Source organism: Phalacrocorax aristotelis, chromosome 2 (assembly GCF_949628215.1).
Source record: "Phalacrocorax aristotelis chromosome 2, bGulAri2.1, whole genome shotgun sequence".
NCBI classification, from domain to species: Eukaryota; Metazoa; Chordata; class Aves; order Suliformes; family Phalacrocoracidae; genus Phalacrocorax; species Phalacrocorax aristotelis.
Genome location: NC_134277.1, coordinates 117,853,810 through 117,871,709, shown reverse-complemented (window position 1 = coordinate 117,871,709; position 17,900 = coordinate 117,853,810). Strand labels below are relative to the sequence as shown.

Below are 17,900 nucleotides of genomic sequence, written 5' to 3'. Positions count from 1 at the left end.
TTTCAGCCACCCACACAGAATATGCCTATGGGTCCGGGAGGGATGAGTCAGAGCGGCCCTCCCCCACCTCCGCGCTCGCACAGCATGTCTTCAGATGGTATGGTAGGTGGGGGCCCTCCTGCGCCACACATGCAGAACCAGATGAACGGCCAGATGCCTGGTAAGTTTTTCTCCTCTAAGACATTAACACCAGCGTTGCCTGGCAACTGAAACGACATGGGGGCTCGAGGGATACTAGATTGTTGATGACAAAACTGCTTTGAATGCCCCCGAGTACAAGCTCTCTTAGAGTTTGTTAGCTACAGAGCTACGTGACCTGTATTCAGTGTTTATCAGGCTGCCCTTGGGCTTTGATGTAGCTGACACACAGCATTCCTCTGATGAACAGAACTGGCTAAATTTAGTCTGTTTGAAACCGTGCAGTACAGCTGGCTTTAGAAGGCTTATTGGGGAAAGGTATTGGCCTGTGGCTGAGTGAACACAAATCCTTCCATAAAAAGATAATGTTGAAATCATCGTAGCTAAATATTTAGATAATAATAAAATAGATACATCTTAAAGAGAGCATTTTGAATGTGGGTAAATGTTTAAAAAAAAAATTGCTTTTTTACAGAAAGTCATCCAGCCTCTACTAATCCTCTGTGTTCTTTATTATTGAAGATGTGTTGAATCGTAAGGGATTTGTAAAGAAATGGCCTCCAGATCATTGTTCGAGGTGTAAATTTTAAGTCAGTTTTTATGCCATCCTGTTTTGTAATGAAAAGAAAAGTGCTTGGGAAGTCAGAAACAAAGCAGTGAAACAAGATGATAAAATTCTGCATTGTACCTACCAGTACTGGCTTTGGGGTAACTATTCCCTTTAGCAGTCAGATCAGAATGGAGTGGGCCCTGGTAAAGCTTGCTTCTTTATATAGAGGCTGTTTTCCGGAACTTTTACTCATAAAGTCATACTGCCCGTTTCATGTGAATTGGCTTTTAGCTTAAAATTGCATTCCCAGGATTGCTTTTGATCAGGACCCCTTCATTTTTTTGTATGGAGGAACTTTTCCTACAAAAGCTCTTCAAGGTATTGATTCTTCCAAGAAAGGAAACTGATGTCAAAGGGTCTTTGAAAATTCATCTCTCAGTGGTCACAAGGATGCGCTTCACGACAGCAAACACAGTAAATAAGTCTAAAACTTAAAAGGAAGTAAAAAATTATGATTGTTATAGTCACTAATTTCTGTGCAAATATTGATAAAATGGACCTGATAGTGACAGCTTTTCTGAGTAGCTGAATAGACCCCAGAGGCTGTGTGTAAGAAGTGTAATAAAAGATCTAGAGAAGTTAGTTTCATCATGCATGTTGGTCATGGTCTGCATTTGGAAGTGGAAAGAGCAATATATGCTGCTCCCTAAGTAGGGCAGAGATATTCTGGTTGTGGAGTCCTCTATCCATCTAAGATCCATCAGCTCCCAGGGAGAATAGCATTGCCTCTCACAAATCAGTCTCTTTGACCCTCTAGTGTAATCATATTATTGTTATTATAATGATCTTTTCCAAGGAGAAGGATTACTAAGTCACAATGTGAGCATAATGACTTCATTGCAGAGCCACAGGGGAGAAAAGTCACTCCTTAAACATACATATTTTGTAATTAGATAGAATACGAAAAGAGCTCTTATGAAAATATGTGAAAGGTAAATAGGTTTGTTTTGGTATTCACCTAGACAGATACTTAAATAAGTTTCCAACTAAGCTTTAATTTAGCCTTTCTTCCAACATATTCCCTTTTTTGAATGTCTGTTCCATGCCTTCTCTATTTAAGGTTGTCTCTGAGGATGTGAAGATAAACAGCTTAGGATGAGGGCATCTCTAATATTGGAATGGCATGCTAAAATTATTTCATATTTAGGCCTTGGAGAAGGGGAAACAGGATCATCTTGTTAAGTGGATAGCTGAATGATTATTTTCTTTTTTTAAGTGTTTACTAGTTTGCCTGTATGTGAGCCTTTGTGTATTTCATGGACATGTATTTGTAATCATTTCTGCAGTGTATGCCTTTGCTTTCTGTTTGTAGGGTGCTTACTCTAAAGTTACTTTGTAATAGAAGCCAGATACAAAACCTTAAATACCTGAAGAGATGGTCTGTACAAAGGAATAAAGTCACTAAGGTGCAAACCAAGAGACTTCAGGGTCAACAATCACAAGTTGACCAGCCTGGAAGAAATAAAATGCAGGCACTTAAAAATACCAGCTAAGGATTTCCAGAGGGCCTTATCTGAGTTAGGGCTTGCAGAGGGCTGAGAATGGGTGGAAGGGTTGATGGAAGTGTTAAAAGAACTGCCTAGCAATGGTCAGGGCATGAGTTGATTTAAAGTTGTGCCGTAGACTTGTCCCATTACTTAAAGGGCAAAGGATGATTTTTCTCATACTTGTGTTCTGGTTAATAAAGGACCTGAAGTGCTGCTGAGGCCCTTAATTGCCTCCCCTGACAAATGAGCGTCTGTAGCCTCTTACCAGGGAAGACAGTCATGACAAACCTTTTTCAGCTTATGGTAGAATTGAGTGTTGTCTGTACCTGTGACAGATTATGGCTTTTACCTGAAAAAATTACTGTCTGAAGAGTTTTATTGACTGAGAGTTTGTGTGATGCAAAGTAAGTGGTCTGGATTTGGAAGGAGATGAGGAACTGGGTTGTGCTGGTGGCAGGTTACCTTTCCCATTTCTTCAGCTTGTTTAGCATGCGTAGAAAGTTGAAAGGTAAGACTAGTGGTAGGGTTCTCTGACCCTTGTCCTGGCAGTGGTAGGTCACCTTCCTGAATAACAGGTGCTTGTGTGTTACCAACAAGTTCTGTCGAAGTCTTTCCTTCCTGCAGATGCAGTCTCAAATGCACTTAAACTGGCTTACAGCTTCTCAGAGCTAAGATACTGTCCATAAGCGGTTAAGAGGAGAAAGGACTTCTGTTTATAGTCAAGACAGATACTTATTCCACTAACTTTATTATACTAATTACATTCTGCGTTATAGCATTTAAAGCAGTTATTTTAATGGCAGATGTGCACTTCATGTCTCATTCATATTTCATTTATATTGCCTTCTTCCTTTTTAATTTATTTGTATGAAGAAAAAAAATCTACTGTTGTGTCATTCTGAGCAGAAGAACCTCGTGAAGTATTTTGGCAAAGTATAAAAAAATATGTTTTAGAAAGTGTGTTCTTAGTATTTTTCATTTGCAAGCTTTTTTGATACTATGGTCTTAGCTTTTCCTCTGTCCATGTCTTCTAGCTTCTGACTAACAAACTACCTGATTTTGACCCCAGAACATATGCATGCCTGATATTTCATGTGCCAGCTTTTTCTTACAAGTGCTTTCTCCAGTCTTGGTGCCACCCAAGAAATGAAGTGTAAATCATCCTTTCAGGGAAGGCGTTTTACTCTTTTCAACTTCTCTCGCAATAATCTTTGCCTTCCCCATTTTGCTTCTTACATTATGAGTTTTTAAAAAATTACTCCACTGTGTGCTTGGCTAGCTCTCTGAAATCTATTATTGACAATTTCTTCCTTTAAACAAAAAGGAACAAAACCGCTCCCAGACTCTGACTTTCTGGCACTAACCATGTGTATTTCTTCCTTTTCTTAAAAGACTGCTTTCTTAATTTCTTTCTTAGCAGTCCTGTAATAGTTGCTGGGCACGACAGCCTGGAGCTTTTTCTTCACCTTAGCTTTGCTTTAACACATTGATGATTGATCTCATTGTTAGAAATCATCTCACCTTTTCAGAATTAAACTGTCTCCATGTTCTCACTATTACAGAGTTAGGCAGTGTTGAATTGAAGAGGGGACAGTATAGGCACCTATAGTTCTTTGTCATTGTCATAAACGTATTCACTGAGTTATTTTTTCTGTATTTGTGGTGGATCAGCCTTTGTACAATTCAGCAATATCTGCTCACCCTGTTTTTCAGGAACAGGGAACAGTACATGTGATACTTTTTTAGCTCTTTCACTTTCCTTGATAAAATAAGCTTATGTGTTCATTTCAGTGAGGTGTCTTGAAAAGGGCAAGAGGGTGAACATATTAAACTTATTCTCTGTTTCTTCATGTTGGCTTTCAGTAGCTGTGTTCCTTGGTCATTGTTACCTTTTTCTTCTGCATCTTTTTGTTTGCAGGTCAGTTGGTAAGGCCTCTGTGACGTTGTGTGCAACTCTCTATGCCCTCATTTTAGCCTACATTCTGTCCTAGATTAGCGCAGTTACTTCTTTAGCCAAGACAGGACTCAAGGTGTTTATATCCGAAAGCACCTACTTTTTTTTTTTTTTTCTTTCTTTTCTTTTCTTCCTTCTCCATGGGGAGATATGTAACCAAATCACTGTCTTCATTCAACTCTACTGGTGTAGTTTCTTTTAGGTTCCTCTTCTAAGTTTTCTGTATTTCTTAGGGTTTTGGAGCTGCACAAAAAATGTGTGTCATGTTTGGCACCAGTGGCATCTTCCTGATGAACTCAGTGTATATCAACACTTGCCCTGTTTACAGTTCACCAACTCTGTCACATGCTCTGGTTGTACATATCTTCATATACTCTTCATGCGGTGCTTGTCATACACAAAATCCTTGCATTTCATTTACTTTTTTCACTTATCATATTTATATCCAGTCACACCTCTTACTGATTTTGCTCCTAGCAGCTGCTCACTTATCCCAGCTGAAGTAATGAGTAAACTGATCAGATGGTATTGTAATGCTTGGACTTTTAAAAATGCTCATGGAGAGTAGGTTTAATTCAAAGAACAATCCAATTCCAGACTGTGATGTCAAGAAGAGGGGAAATAAAGGGTGAGGAGGTATAGTTGGCCTCATAGGTATATGAATATGTTGCTCTTCCTTTGAATCTTTGCAAGCATGAGAGGTGAGCTGATGATTTGATGGCTGTCCTTCCAGTCATACTCTCTCAGCCTAGTAATCCATAGATACAGTTGCAGAGTATTTGCTATAGGTTATATGTTCAAACAATGTTAAATATGCCTTCAGCCATTTTTATTCTATGTGTGTTTGTACCATGTCAATGTTCATACTGCCTGACTTTTTTTTTTTTTAAAATATTAACTGTTACTTTCAGAAAAGTGTCTGGTACGGTTTGTTGAATAAACAAAAATGTTACAACTATTGTAGCAATTACACATGTACCTGTGATACAGCTACCAAGCTGGCTGTTACACTGATACTGTGCAATTCAGGTTGAAATTCAGGGTGTGTTGTGCGAGTAGTAAAAAGGCTAGTTTTGCATATGATGTGGATATAAGATGAGCTGTATGATATTTTACACCTTTGCTTTAGAAGCTTCAGCTGCTCAACAAAAGCAAATGTATTGCGTAGTAGAGCTGAACTTTGACTGTTGTTACCTTTTTTTTTTCTAATTTAAGTTGGGACATCATGAGCAAACTCTGTTTTAGCTTTTTTTTAATGTAATTGTATTTAATAACTTTTATTTAGTTTTATGGTTTGGTATGACTACACTTGCTTGTTTTGTGATACTACATGTAGAACCTTTTTTCTCTGTTGTTCTTTCTGAAGGACCTAACCATATGCCTATGCAAGGACCTGGACCTAACCAGCTCAATATGACAAACAGTTCCATGAACATGCCTTCAAGTAGCCATGGGTCAATGGGTGGCTATAATCACTCAGTGCCATCCTCACAGAGTATGCCGGTGCAGAATCAGATGACTATGAGCCAGGGACAGCCGATGGGCAACTATGGTCCCAGACCAAACATGAACATGCAACCAAACCAAGGTAAGTGAGGTGCTTATCAGCTTCTGTAAAAAGGAAACATCTAAGGAAACATCTCAGGTACAGTCTTGTTTTTAAAGGTCTTTTTTTTTTGTAGATTTTCTTCTCTAAATGTATTTTTACCCACGTTTGGAGGTCTCTACATCTCCTTTCTCCCACGTATCAGTGACTATTTATTTATTTGCAGACATTGAACTGTTTTCAGGTGTTGTGTGAGAATCTGGGAATGGATCTGCTTTCATCAGTTGGAACTACTGTTTGTCTTTCTCAGATTTTACACTTGTATCTAGATGTTATTATTGCTTGAGTTGATAAAATATATCTCTACTCTTCAGTCTGTGGGTAAATTGAAAAATTAAGTCAGGTAGCCCTCAGATTTTTGTACCTAATTAATCTTTGTTCTCTGCTGCATGCTGTTTTAGCATGGAATGTCTGTTAATCTTAAAGAAATAAAATTCAGTTCCAGGAACAAATCCGTTACTCCCTACTGTTTTCAGGAGATGTCCTTGTGTATGTAGTAAAATTCAAAACTAATTTTCTATCTAGGATATTTGCATAGCATAAAAAGATGATGTATCCAGTTGACAGTATGGTCCTTGTTGAAGTGCAAGGGCATTGCAGAATTTAAATATTGCATTAGAGTCACAACAGACCAAATTATTAATTTGTATGTATACTGCATATTCTTAAAAAGGTGTTTTACAAGTCAGCAAGCAGTATTTTCAGTTTACCTATTAAGTCTGTTACTATGCTGAATCTGGACATACCACCTGCTAGAAGCCATACTGCAGAATGTAAAAAAAAACAACAAAAACATTTCTGCCATGTTTAAAGCAAGTATGGTGTGTCGTGTCCCGTCCCCCCCCCCCCCCCAGTATGTATGAGCTCTTATGGATATATTAGCTGAAGGATATGACTTGTGTTGAGGTTTTTATCTCTTTTCTGATGCTGTAGGAGAATGTGTTTTTTCTCTTTTTCTAAGGCTCCCTTCCCGGTCATTGTAGAAAAATAATCCTCCAGTGGCATAGGTTGTTCTTATGGCAGTATACTCTCGTTGGAGACCAAAGCTCCATTTTGTTAGGTAGAGGTGTACAAACAGACCAGGTCATACTGATCAGTTTATTAGAGCACAGAAAGGTACAAAACAGACAAGAGACTAAGTTAATGAGAGATCAAAAATGAGTCAAGATGAAACAGCTGTTTCTGCAGTTTTATTACCAGTAGTGAAAGTCGGAAGGCTGAGTCCTTTATTGTCCACATTGTTAATGGCATTTTTCTTAAAATCTAACAGCAGGGGAAGCAAAAGACAGGCACATAGCAGAGCAAACCATCAGAAGTGGGAATATTTTTGAAGGTCTCTCTGAACTGGCAAGTTATCTGTGTATTCTGGGCAATACACAAGGGACTAATTTTGTAGGTGTTGTAAGATGCTTTAGAAAAGTCCTGTGAAATTTCTTAGTTGCAGAGAGTTAGCAATAAATATGTAGCAGTATGTGTAAAGGAGCCATCTGCTAAGTTGCTCTACAGAAAACAACTTACTTTGTATGGCTGACTTACAATTTAGGACTAGTGATTATTCCATCTCAAAATAGTGTTCTTTACTTTTCCTCATTCCCCTGCTGTATTTTCAGTACTCTGTCAAACCTGAAAATTGCTCATTAGAAATTAGGCAGAAAGATACTTAAAAGGTTTCTGCTCTGAACAAATAATAGTACTGAAGTGGCTTTGGGGAATAAGGAATAAAACAATATCTACCAGCTTACATGTTCAAGAACAAGAGTAAAATCTGTAGTTAGAACAACAACTGGTACCATTGCCAGCACTTAGGGCTACAGTAAGCTTTCACAGTGGGTAATTCATATTTTGCCACATTTTGACCCTTTAGGCTGAGACTTTTTCCATTCCAAATGTCTGCTTCAATGCTGATTTTTTTTTGGCAAAAGTTTCACAGAAGTGGAGAGTCATTTCTGACAGTGCGGTGAAAAATTACAATCTTTAAAATACTTCAGTGTCTCACAAAACCATTAGTAATTAGAGCACTTCATATGTAAATCATAGAATCAGAACCATTAAGGTTGGAAAAGACCTCTAGGATCATCAAGTCCAACCGTCAACCCAACACCACCATGCCTCCTAAACCTGCCCTGAAGTGCCACATCTACATGTCTTTTCAATACCTCCAGGAATGGTGACTCCACCACCTCTCTGGGCAGCCTCTTCCAATGCCTGAACACTCCCTCAGTAAAGAAATTTTTCCTAATATCCAGTCTAAACCTCCCCTGATGCAGCTCGAAGCAGTTCCCTCTCATTCGATCGCTAGTGACCTGGGAGAAGAGATCAACACCCACCTCATTACAACCTCTTTTCAGGTAGTTGTAGGGAGTGATAAGGTCTCCCCTCAGCCTCCTCTTCTCCAGGCTGAAACAACCCCAGCTCCTTCAGCTGCTCCTCATCAGACTTGTTCTCCAGACCCTGCCCCAGCTTCACTGCCCTTCTCTGGACACACTCCAGCACCTCGATGTCCTCCTTGTAGTGAGGGGCCCAAAACTGAACACAGTAGTCGAGGTGCGGCCTCACCAGCACCGAGTACAGGGGCACGATCACTTCCCTGCTCCTGTTGGCCACACTGTTCCTGATACAAGCCACGAAGCTGTTGGCCTTCTCGGCCACCTGGGCACACTGCTGGCTCATGTTCAGCCAGCTGTAAATCAACACCCCCAGGTCCTTTTCTGCTAGATGGCTTTCCAGCCACTCCTCCTCAAACCTGGGGTTGTTGTGACCCAAGTGCAGGATGTGACACCTGGCCTTGTTAAACCTCATACAGTTGACCTTGGCCCATCGATCCAGCCTGTCCAGATCCCTCTACAGAGCCTTCCTACCCTTGAGCAGATCAATGCTCCTGGCCAACTTGGTGTCATCTGCAAATGTACTGAGGGTGTACTCAATTCAATCATCCAGATAAAGATATTAAACAAGACTGGCCCAAATACTGAGCCCCGGGGAACCCCACTTGTGACCGGCCACCATTTGGATTTATCTCCATGCACCACAACTCTCTGGGCTCAGCTGTCCAGCCAGGTTTTTACCCAGTGAAGTGTATACCCGTCCAGCCCATGGTGTAGGAATGCAGGGACCCTTTGCTTTAGAGCAAGGCTTTGAAACTTGTCTGTTGTGCCAGCAAGGTCCTATTTGGTGTTTCAGTGAAAATATTGTCCCAAATTAGTCTAATTTTAAATGTCTGTAAGGGGAAGCGATCTTCAAGTCCGAAGACATGCATGTTTGTTATGTATTGGTAGCTGAGGTTTTTGACCTAAGAATATGCCCAGTGAGGGTATTTAATATGTTCCCTCCATTTTCTGCTTAGTTGTTGCATTTGTATTGAGATTTGGTGATAATTTAGAGGAAATATTTTTTGTATCTTCACTCCCTTGTGACTCCAAGACAGCAGAGGGGAGAATGGCAGGGAAATCTGTGAGACTATGAGAGATTTAGATAGGTAGCCAAAGTCCAGTCTGGCTGGGCAGAAGGTCTCGGCCAAGCACAGACACTGTAGGCTTCTCATAGTGAGCCTCTAGGACATCCATTGAGACGTGATTTATCAAAAATGGAACAAACAGATTGTGACTTGAAGATTTCTTAATTGGTAGCGTGTGCTGCCATTCAGAAGCAGAAATAAACCAAGATTTTCTACACCTCGTTATTGTCAGGAGGCATTTGTGAACCCCTAAACGCGCATTGTTTCTTGTAAAGGGGTCATCCATATGGAGAATGAGAGATCTTACTGAATCTGTCAGTTAATAACAGTGCTAGCTAAATATTCTGCAAGATAAGGTCTTAGCATCTCAGGTTGGCTGTTAAAAATTAGTAGATGTTTTTGACCTTAATCTTTCCCTGCACGGGTTCCTCATCTGTAGAGGAATGAATCTGATGGTAAGATTATAATCCCATCTGATTTCACGGGAGTGTTGTGAAAGTATATTCATTATGAAGATTTGGACATTTTAGTTACAATTGCCATAAGTAAATCTATGACTAAATAATTCTGTCTTCAGAGTTCGACTAGGCACGTCATCTCACATGAACCATTGGGAAGAAACAATATATTGAAATAGCTTTTCAGTGAATAGTATCTTCTGTGTCCTGAATAAGGCCAGTACTTTTAGAAAATAGGCGTGCTATCATATAATAGATGGAGATACCATAACACACAGAAGGGTTGGATTTAACTTTTCGGTGGTTTTACCATACCTTTTTATGTGCGTTTTCTAGCAAAACATCTTGCTGTATACACATGTTCTGAGGCAGATGGTGTTAATAGGAAAAAATGAAGAAGTGCTAATTAAGAAATAAAATGCATAGCAACAGAACCCATTGTTGGATTTATGTTCTGTCTCCACTTTGTACTCATTATTGATTTGTACTAGTTTATAAAATGCTGGCCAGAGGAATATCTTAAATGTAAAGCAAAATTTTCACAGTATTGTTTTTATATAGTCAGTCCAGTTAGAAGAAGAATTTTAGTCATTTTGGACTTACGAAGCAGAATGTTTTAAGTGGAAGATTCGGTAGATGACTCTCGGTTAAAAAGCTACTGTAGCAGCCTGGGACATCTGCAAGGACTATTGGCTGCCTGTTTGGAAAAGTTAGGAAGCAGCAGGAGCTGAGTGAATGTGGAAGAAACTCCTTTGTTACATGTGCGTTTCTTCTTTTCTATGGGAAGCTACTTCTGTTGAGTGAAATATTTCAAGACCTGGCAATTTTTGATTTTTCAGGGGGCAGGTGTAAGCATGATTTTCTGGAACCTGAAATTTCAGTGGAAATTCCTTTTACTTATACTGAAGGGATTTTTCACAGTCAGAGAATAATAATAAACAGTAGAATTCAAATACTTTAAAAGTAAGGACCAAGAAATCATAGCTTGACCATCTCAGGCACTTTGTTTCTCAGTTCCTTTTGCTAGGATTCTGTTCCCTTGCCCGGAGCACTTGAAGCAAAGTTGCCAAACTCCCCAGTCTGTGTTTAATGAGCATTATACGTTGCTTGGGCTGAGGGAGGGGAACTAGTTTACTTTTTAACAGGTGACCTTTATGTGAGAATATAATGTTGACTCGATCATTTGCAGAAGACCAATTGTCAAATCTGGTGCTGAGATTTTTTTTTAATGCCACTTTCATTTATAGAACCTTACAAAAATTCCATTAGAGTTTCAGAGCTCTCTCAATTACAAGCAAGTACGAAGAGATCACAGAGGCAGCAGAGATGAGGCAGGTGCAGAATTCCTGTTCTTTAGTTGTCTACATAAAGGAGCATAAAGAGAGGAACATCCAATGTTATCTGAAATATAAACATATTCAGGGTATGACAGATCAGGATAAAATGATTTCTGAGGTTGAGGACCTTCTGTGAATGTCTTGCCATCTGTTCATTCCCATGTAAGCAGAGGCTGTTAATTTCAATACCTCAGCTGCTTACAGTAGCCCTGATGTCATGGACAAAGCAGGGCACTCTCAATTTTTTGGACATCTAACCTATTAAAGAAAAATAAAATTGCCTCCGTGTTCTGTAGTGCCGTCATGCTATAGGTGGATTTGTAGGATGTCTAGCTGTAGAATACACTGCAGTTCTGCTATGTTGGAAAAACAAAGATATAAACAGGTGCCACAGTGCTTGTTCTTCCCTAGTGTAAAACATGAAAGGCAGCATTGGTAACTAAGGAATTTTTTTTGTATGACCTATTTTTACATTTGGTGGTTGTTTTTTTTTTTTTCCTTAAAGGACATCTGAAATTATGGTTCAGTTTGAGATGAGACCTTTGTGGAATAAGTGAGTGTGGAGAAGTTTCTACTGCCTTTAATTTGCAGACTAAACATTACATTAGGAGTAGCAAAAGATTTTGTATCCTCAAAATCTTTTGAGTTAGTGTTTAAACCACCCTTCATGTTAAAACACCTTGAAGATTTTGGTTCCTTTGACCAAGTAGATCTGAATTGTAGCTTTAGTCAAGAATCTTGAGAAAATGGAAAGTTAAATTTACCCTACGGTAGAGTTCCTAAGCTAGCTCTTCCAAGCGTTATCACTGTCACATATGTTTAAAAACAAGCATTTTTTTTGTAAACATGAAGAAAAACAACAAAAAATTTGCTGAGGGCTGCTCAGCAAATATTTTGTTATTTATGTAACAGCGGATACAATGACAAGGTTTACCATGGTAAATCTGGCATGGTATACTTTGCTGCTACTCTAGATGTGGATGTCTGACTGCTTCATTGATAAAAGTACACGCTGTGAAACACCTAAAGAACAGACCTCTTAGCAGCAAAACCAACATATTTTTGAAGACTGAAGAAACAATAGCTTGTAGTGTTGCTTTTTGGTTATACCCAGCTGCTCCCATAGCTCTTCCATCGGAACAGCAGAGCCACCAATTCAGTTGTGAGTGTGGTTCCTCACGGCTCTGCTTCTTCAGAAGTTTCAACCACGTCAGCAGTTATTGTCCTCCCGTAGCATTTGAGTTTCAGCAGAAGAGATGAAGCTAAGGAGGCATTTTTAAACCGCCAAGTTTTCCTGCAGCTCTTTCATCCTCAGTGAACTTCTGGTCTCAAATTTCTTAGGGACCCACTTGTAGTTCGCTGTTCCTCTCTATTAATCTTGCATGTCTGAACACTAGGTTGTCAGTTTCCTGAAGTAGTTTCTTGTCAGGAGACTGCCACCGGGTCACTGCATTTATAAGAAGATCAAGTACCCGCCCATTTTTACTTAAATCCACATACCTTTTCTTCCCTATACATTAGTTGTCCTTATGAGACGCTGCCTGGAGCAAGAACAGGTTTTTTTAATTTAGTAGATGTAGATGACGTTGCAATGAGTAATTGAGGAAAATGATGTGTATTCTTGATAATGTAGACTATTTGTTAATAAATTGACCAATGAACAGTTCAGTTTTCACCTATTTATTGTCTGGCTTGTTTTATACATTCACTTACTCCATAAGACTGATTCGGGTCTACACTGTGCATTTTTCAAATGTCTCTTTAGTGACTACCAAAATTGCCTGTGCTCCTCACAGGACCTACAGTATTACTTCTTAGCATCTTCTTCAGACTTTCATCCCAAGGATGCTTCCAGGATATTAACGTGTGAAGGCTGCCTTCTGAATCTACAGAAACATATGTAGGGCTTTTGCACAACCAAAGTTAGTTTCTTGGAAAGGCAATAGTCTGTTTGTGTGCTTGCATATTTACAGAGGTAGTTCTGCACAGTGTTTTCTTGGACTCATTTTGGACTCTGTACAAATCAGAGGTATTGCCCTCTCTTAAATAAATAGTTCTAGAAATTCACCAAAAAAATAGGGAGTTTCTATGGAGTTTATGAAAGACGTGAGTATTCTCTTGCAGCGTGCAGTTTTGTGAACTTCTGTGTGTGAGGTCTTATCTCCAAGTCTGGAAGAGATCACGACTTCCACTGTGTGTAGTTTGTTGTGACTTGATTGAGATTCAAGAGCTGTGTTTTAAGTGGGCTGTAAAAATATGTGCTACAAATGTTAGAACTAATGATCTTCAGTTTTTTGACTTAAGTTTTGTGGAGGCATTTTCTAGGTTAGTTTTATGTCATATTAAGTATTATACGATGAATAAATGTAGCTTTATTGGAGTCTTGATTTTTCAAAAGAAATAACAAGTTTAAAGTTCCCTTACCCCTCAAAACTACCACATAAAATGGTTCTGTTGTGTGAGACGATAGAGACCATGGTTGTTCTTTTTAGGTATCTTCTTCATAAGAAAGAGATGTGAACCAAACTGGAAGGAAGCCAGGCACTCTGTTATTAACACAATACACAGTCTGATACAGGGTAGTGAATTCTCATTGTGGCTCTACAAAGCGTTAATGAAGTTCTAATTTAAAAAGCAAACAGAAAACCTCTACATTGCACCATGGGGACCCAACACATTTTATCACATTGTATTGTGACTAATATTAATATTGTTAATTAACAAGCTTTCTTGAGATCTAGGAATAATATGGCAACAAGTTTTTATTTTTTTTTCAAGGCTGCCTAATGTTTCTCAGTACCTCCAAACAGAGGAGCAGTGAAATGGAATGATCTAAATTACCTACTTGTTCAGAAGATATAAAAATGAAGAATATTTTTGCTAAGTGAAAAATAATTACAGTATCTCAATTTAAACCATTTTTTTTTTACTTTAAAATGGGGACACAGACACTGCCATGCCGAAGGATAGGAACATAACTGGATCATTTTAAGAGTGGCCAATGTTTATCTTCAGAGGAAAATGAAGCTTAACAGAACTAAGGCCACTTCTCACTGAGAGATTCCACACAGGGGTTTAATGGGATTTAACTAACGCACTTTGAATTCCTACCATTAATTAATTTGGCTTAACTTTTTCCCATAACTCCACATACAGAATCTAAGTGACTGTGTATTCCTTTCCTTAGAAATCCATTTTCAGTGTTGACTTTATCTAGATAATTTTCCAGTACTGAGGTTTCTATGTAGGATTTCCTGTTTGTGCTCCAGCACCTAGTTATTTAAAAATATTAAATGTAATGGCAAAATCTAGCATATAGAAAACTAGATGATACCTTCGTTTTTCTCCTGGGAAGGGGCTAAGGAGTGGCTATGCTAATTCGGTGTTTTGATTTGTTTTGGTTTTAAGTGAGACTAGATACTTGTTGTATTTGTAGAATATAAAATAAAGAAAAAAAGGTAAAAAAAGCATTGGGTTTCACCATTATGAAGTGTGCGATATGTGTTAAGTGGTTTGAATTAATGCATTATAAAAATATGTTGTTTAAGAAGTTTAGCTCCTTGTCACAACTCTTTCTTCTTCATATTTTTAATACTGGAATAACTCTTTTCTGAAGTGGTACGACAGAGGAAGTGTGGAAGCTGTTCTATGTTAAAAGTTGTATCGACCTAAGCTGGAATCCCATATAATGAAATGGCGTAATCATCGTTTTCATTGCTGTATGGTGTCAGTAGGGTGCTCCTTAACTGTCTGTTTTCATTACTGAAGTTTGCATTTCTCCAAGTTCAGCCTTAATGAGATTTTCTCAGTTGATAAAACATGGACAGTACTTGATCTCTCCTGGTCTCTTCCTGTGGCTCATAGAAACATGGCGCAGCTTGGTATGAATGAATATTTTTGTTACAGGCTGCTTGGGACTGTTCAGTGGTGGGCAGAGCATGTATTCCCATGGGCCTTTCTTCATACTGCCTGTTGTGTGACTGCCTGACTCACTGGTACACGTGGTTCATCTTTACAGGCTAAATAAGATTGTTTGGTTTGTGATAACAGCGAAATGGCTTGTTGATGGACTATAACAACAACTACATGTGTATTAAAACTATGCCCCGAGGAGTTCACAATGTTAAATAATTTTTCTACAACATACCAAGATTTCACTATCAAATTTTCAGCTGCACTTTCTTTGCAGGTGCTTTTTGAAACAAAGAAACAATGGTAAAAAAGTGTTTCAGTTATATTTGTGCATGACTAAACTAATGTCAGTGTAGTTTGAAGAAAAATTATCTAGCAAGCAGCCTTATTTAGGCCGAGTTCTATTTTGTAACTCGGTTAATGAATTGATCGCCTGCATTTGCATTGCTCCAGAAACAATGAGTTCTTATGAGAGCACCAGAAATACAGAGCCTTTTTTGGTCCATCTTTAAAGGCTGAATTTTCCATGTTCTTTTTGATAGATTTAATAACAGATCGTGTGTTACAGGGGTCTTTTTTGCTACTCTTCCTTGTACAGGTCCAATGATGCACCAGCAGCCTCCCTCCCAGCAATACAACATGCCACAAGCAGGTGGGCAGCATTACCAGGGGCAGCAGCCACCTATGGGAATGATGGGTCAAGTTAACCAAGGAAACCACATGATGGGTCAGAGACAGATTCCTCCATACAGGCCACCACAGCAAGGTAGGACTTCACTTCAGTGTTTTTATGTCGGTTTTAAATAACCATCTTTAAAACTATGTAAAATCACTTCCTTGCTTACACCAAATTTTGATCAAATCATTGCGTATCACAGACTTTGTTTGCAGACTCTTTTTGCTACCCTCTTAAGAGTGGTTCTTGCAGCAACAGATTACTGGTATCACCATGAAACATGAAGAAAAGTATTTCTTTTGTTTTGAGTTCTTTCTGACAAAATGTACCTAAAAATACGCATCTCATATGCTGATGCAGAATTCTGTTTCAATATTTAAATGATAGGTGTAGAAAAGGAACAGAGTACCTGCTTGGTTCCGAATTCATTCAGTTACAGAAAAGGAACACTGTTCCACAGTCTTGCTTCTTTTTTTTTCCCCAGTCCTTTCAGAAAAGGAATAACTTGTATTTAACACCTTAGTCTGTTACACGCATGTTCCTAAAATGAGCTCAGAACTTAACTTTGGTATATATTTGCTCAATCTAGTGCAACCAAACAACTGTGTGTGTTTGTGTATATATATATAGATAGATATATTTCTTTTTTTTTTTAAGTAAACCAGTTTATATATGTTGTGTGAAATGCAACAATATGGGTGGGGAGTACATTTGAGAAATATTTCTCATACTGAAGTCAGAAATTAGCAGGCTTTATAACAGAGAAAACAAGTTATTTACGTATTGACTGGTTGTGGTTTTTCAGGCCCACCACAGCAGTACTCAGGCCAGGAAGACTATTATGGGGACCAATACAGTCATGGTGGACAAGGTCCTCCAGAAGGCATGAACCAGCAATATTACCCTGATGGTAATCTCTCATAAATATTAACTTTCCCATTTTCTATACCTGCCCAATATTAATGTAGTCGTATACCCAAAATTAGGGAATGGGGCAAGAATAGTAATTGGATATTACACATTATATTTACAAAACCTTCCAAATTCAGAATTGTTACTACAGTTTAAGTTACTATGACTAGTTCATTCTACAACTTACTCGAAGTATGTAATTTGTAATACTCCCATTTGAAACTCTTAACAGCAGTTTTAGTATTTCAAAATGAAAATTCTGTAATTGGTTTATCTAAAAGTACGGAGGGTTCCTTAGCATATCTAATATAATTGAGATTAATTAAAACAGTCTAACTTCATTATAAATAAGAAAGGGGGCGATATCCTTTCATTAAAGATTTTAATTGGAGTGCAAAAACTTGTTAAAGAGATGTGGCTTTTCGGTAAAGATTCTATTTTTTAACTTAGTGTTTAGTTTTAATATGTCGCACAAATGTGTTATTGCTGCTATGGATGGTATGGGCCTTGAGCTTAATTTTTGCAAAGAAATAAAATGGTCCCTGCCCTGAGGAGCTTGTAATTGTGAATCCTCTTTAGAAGTCCCCCCAGTACATTCAAGACAAGGCCATAACTTTGAATTGCATAAATCTGTCCTCATACCTCTTGAAATTTAGAGTGCTGAAGGCTATTGGATTGTGTTATAAGTTAGAAAAGTTGCGATTAACCTGTTTTTAGGCTGAGCAGAGACTGGGAGAACAAAGATGCTCACTCATGACCACTGCGATAATCGTGTGTGCAACTTAATGGTATCTTACGAAGTTCAAGGAACGTGGTAGACATTAACATTTTGAAAACGTATACAAAGCAAAGCTGTGTAATTGCCAAAGCAACCACTCATTGCAAATAAAAGGATACAAGTTAGTTGTTTGAATTTCTATTAAATTGATTTTTAAGATACGTCAAGCCATGTCTACATAAGGTCACGTGTTACTTTTGGAGAGATATGTGCAGAGTTATTTTACAAGTTGCATTAACTTGTAATTATTAAGCTTTCAGTTTGGAACTTCTGTGTTATGCATGTGAACTTCAGATGGTTACAGGCAATTTACTGTAATAAGGGCAATTGGATGTTACCATTGACAGCTCTGTGGCAGCACAGATAACTTCTCTAAGACCTATTCCTGCTAAAGATTCATTCTTTATCACTACCTCATTATTACTTTAATACAGGATGTAAAGAGAATATAAGACATATGTTAATGGCTATGTGTTTGTATTAGATTCAGTCAATGACGTTTGATGCAGTTGCAGAATTACAAAGACCACTTAGTTGTAGAGCTATTTCTCCTAATTTTTATACCAACATTTTATTCC

General features: G+C 38.4%; 1 protein-coding gene across 3 annotated transcripts in view; it reads left to right on the top strand.

The window, feature by feature from the left end:
• SS18 (SS18 subunit of BAF chromatin remodeling complex) overlaps window positions 1–17,900 on the top strand; it is a 45,886-nt gene that overhangs the window by 18,398 nt on the left and 9,588 nt on the right. For 2 of the 3 annotated variants that reach the window (XM_075084893.1, XM_075084892.1), the window contains exons 4-7: window positions 7–160; window positions 5,556–5,777; window positions 15,555–15,722; window positions 16,438–16,542. In XM_075084893.1, the coding sequence (XP_074940994.1) occupies window positions 7–160; window positions 5,556–5,777; window positions 15,555–15,722; window positions 16,438–16,542 (649 nt within the window). The remainder of the gene's footprint in view (window positions 1–6; window positions 161–5,555; window positions 5,778–15,554; window positions 15,723–16,437; window positions 16,543–17,900) is intronic. The other variant, XM_075084894.1, reaches the window with a different exon arrangement.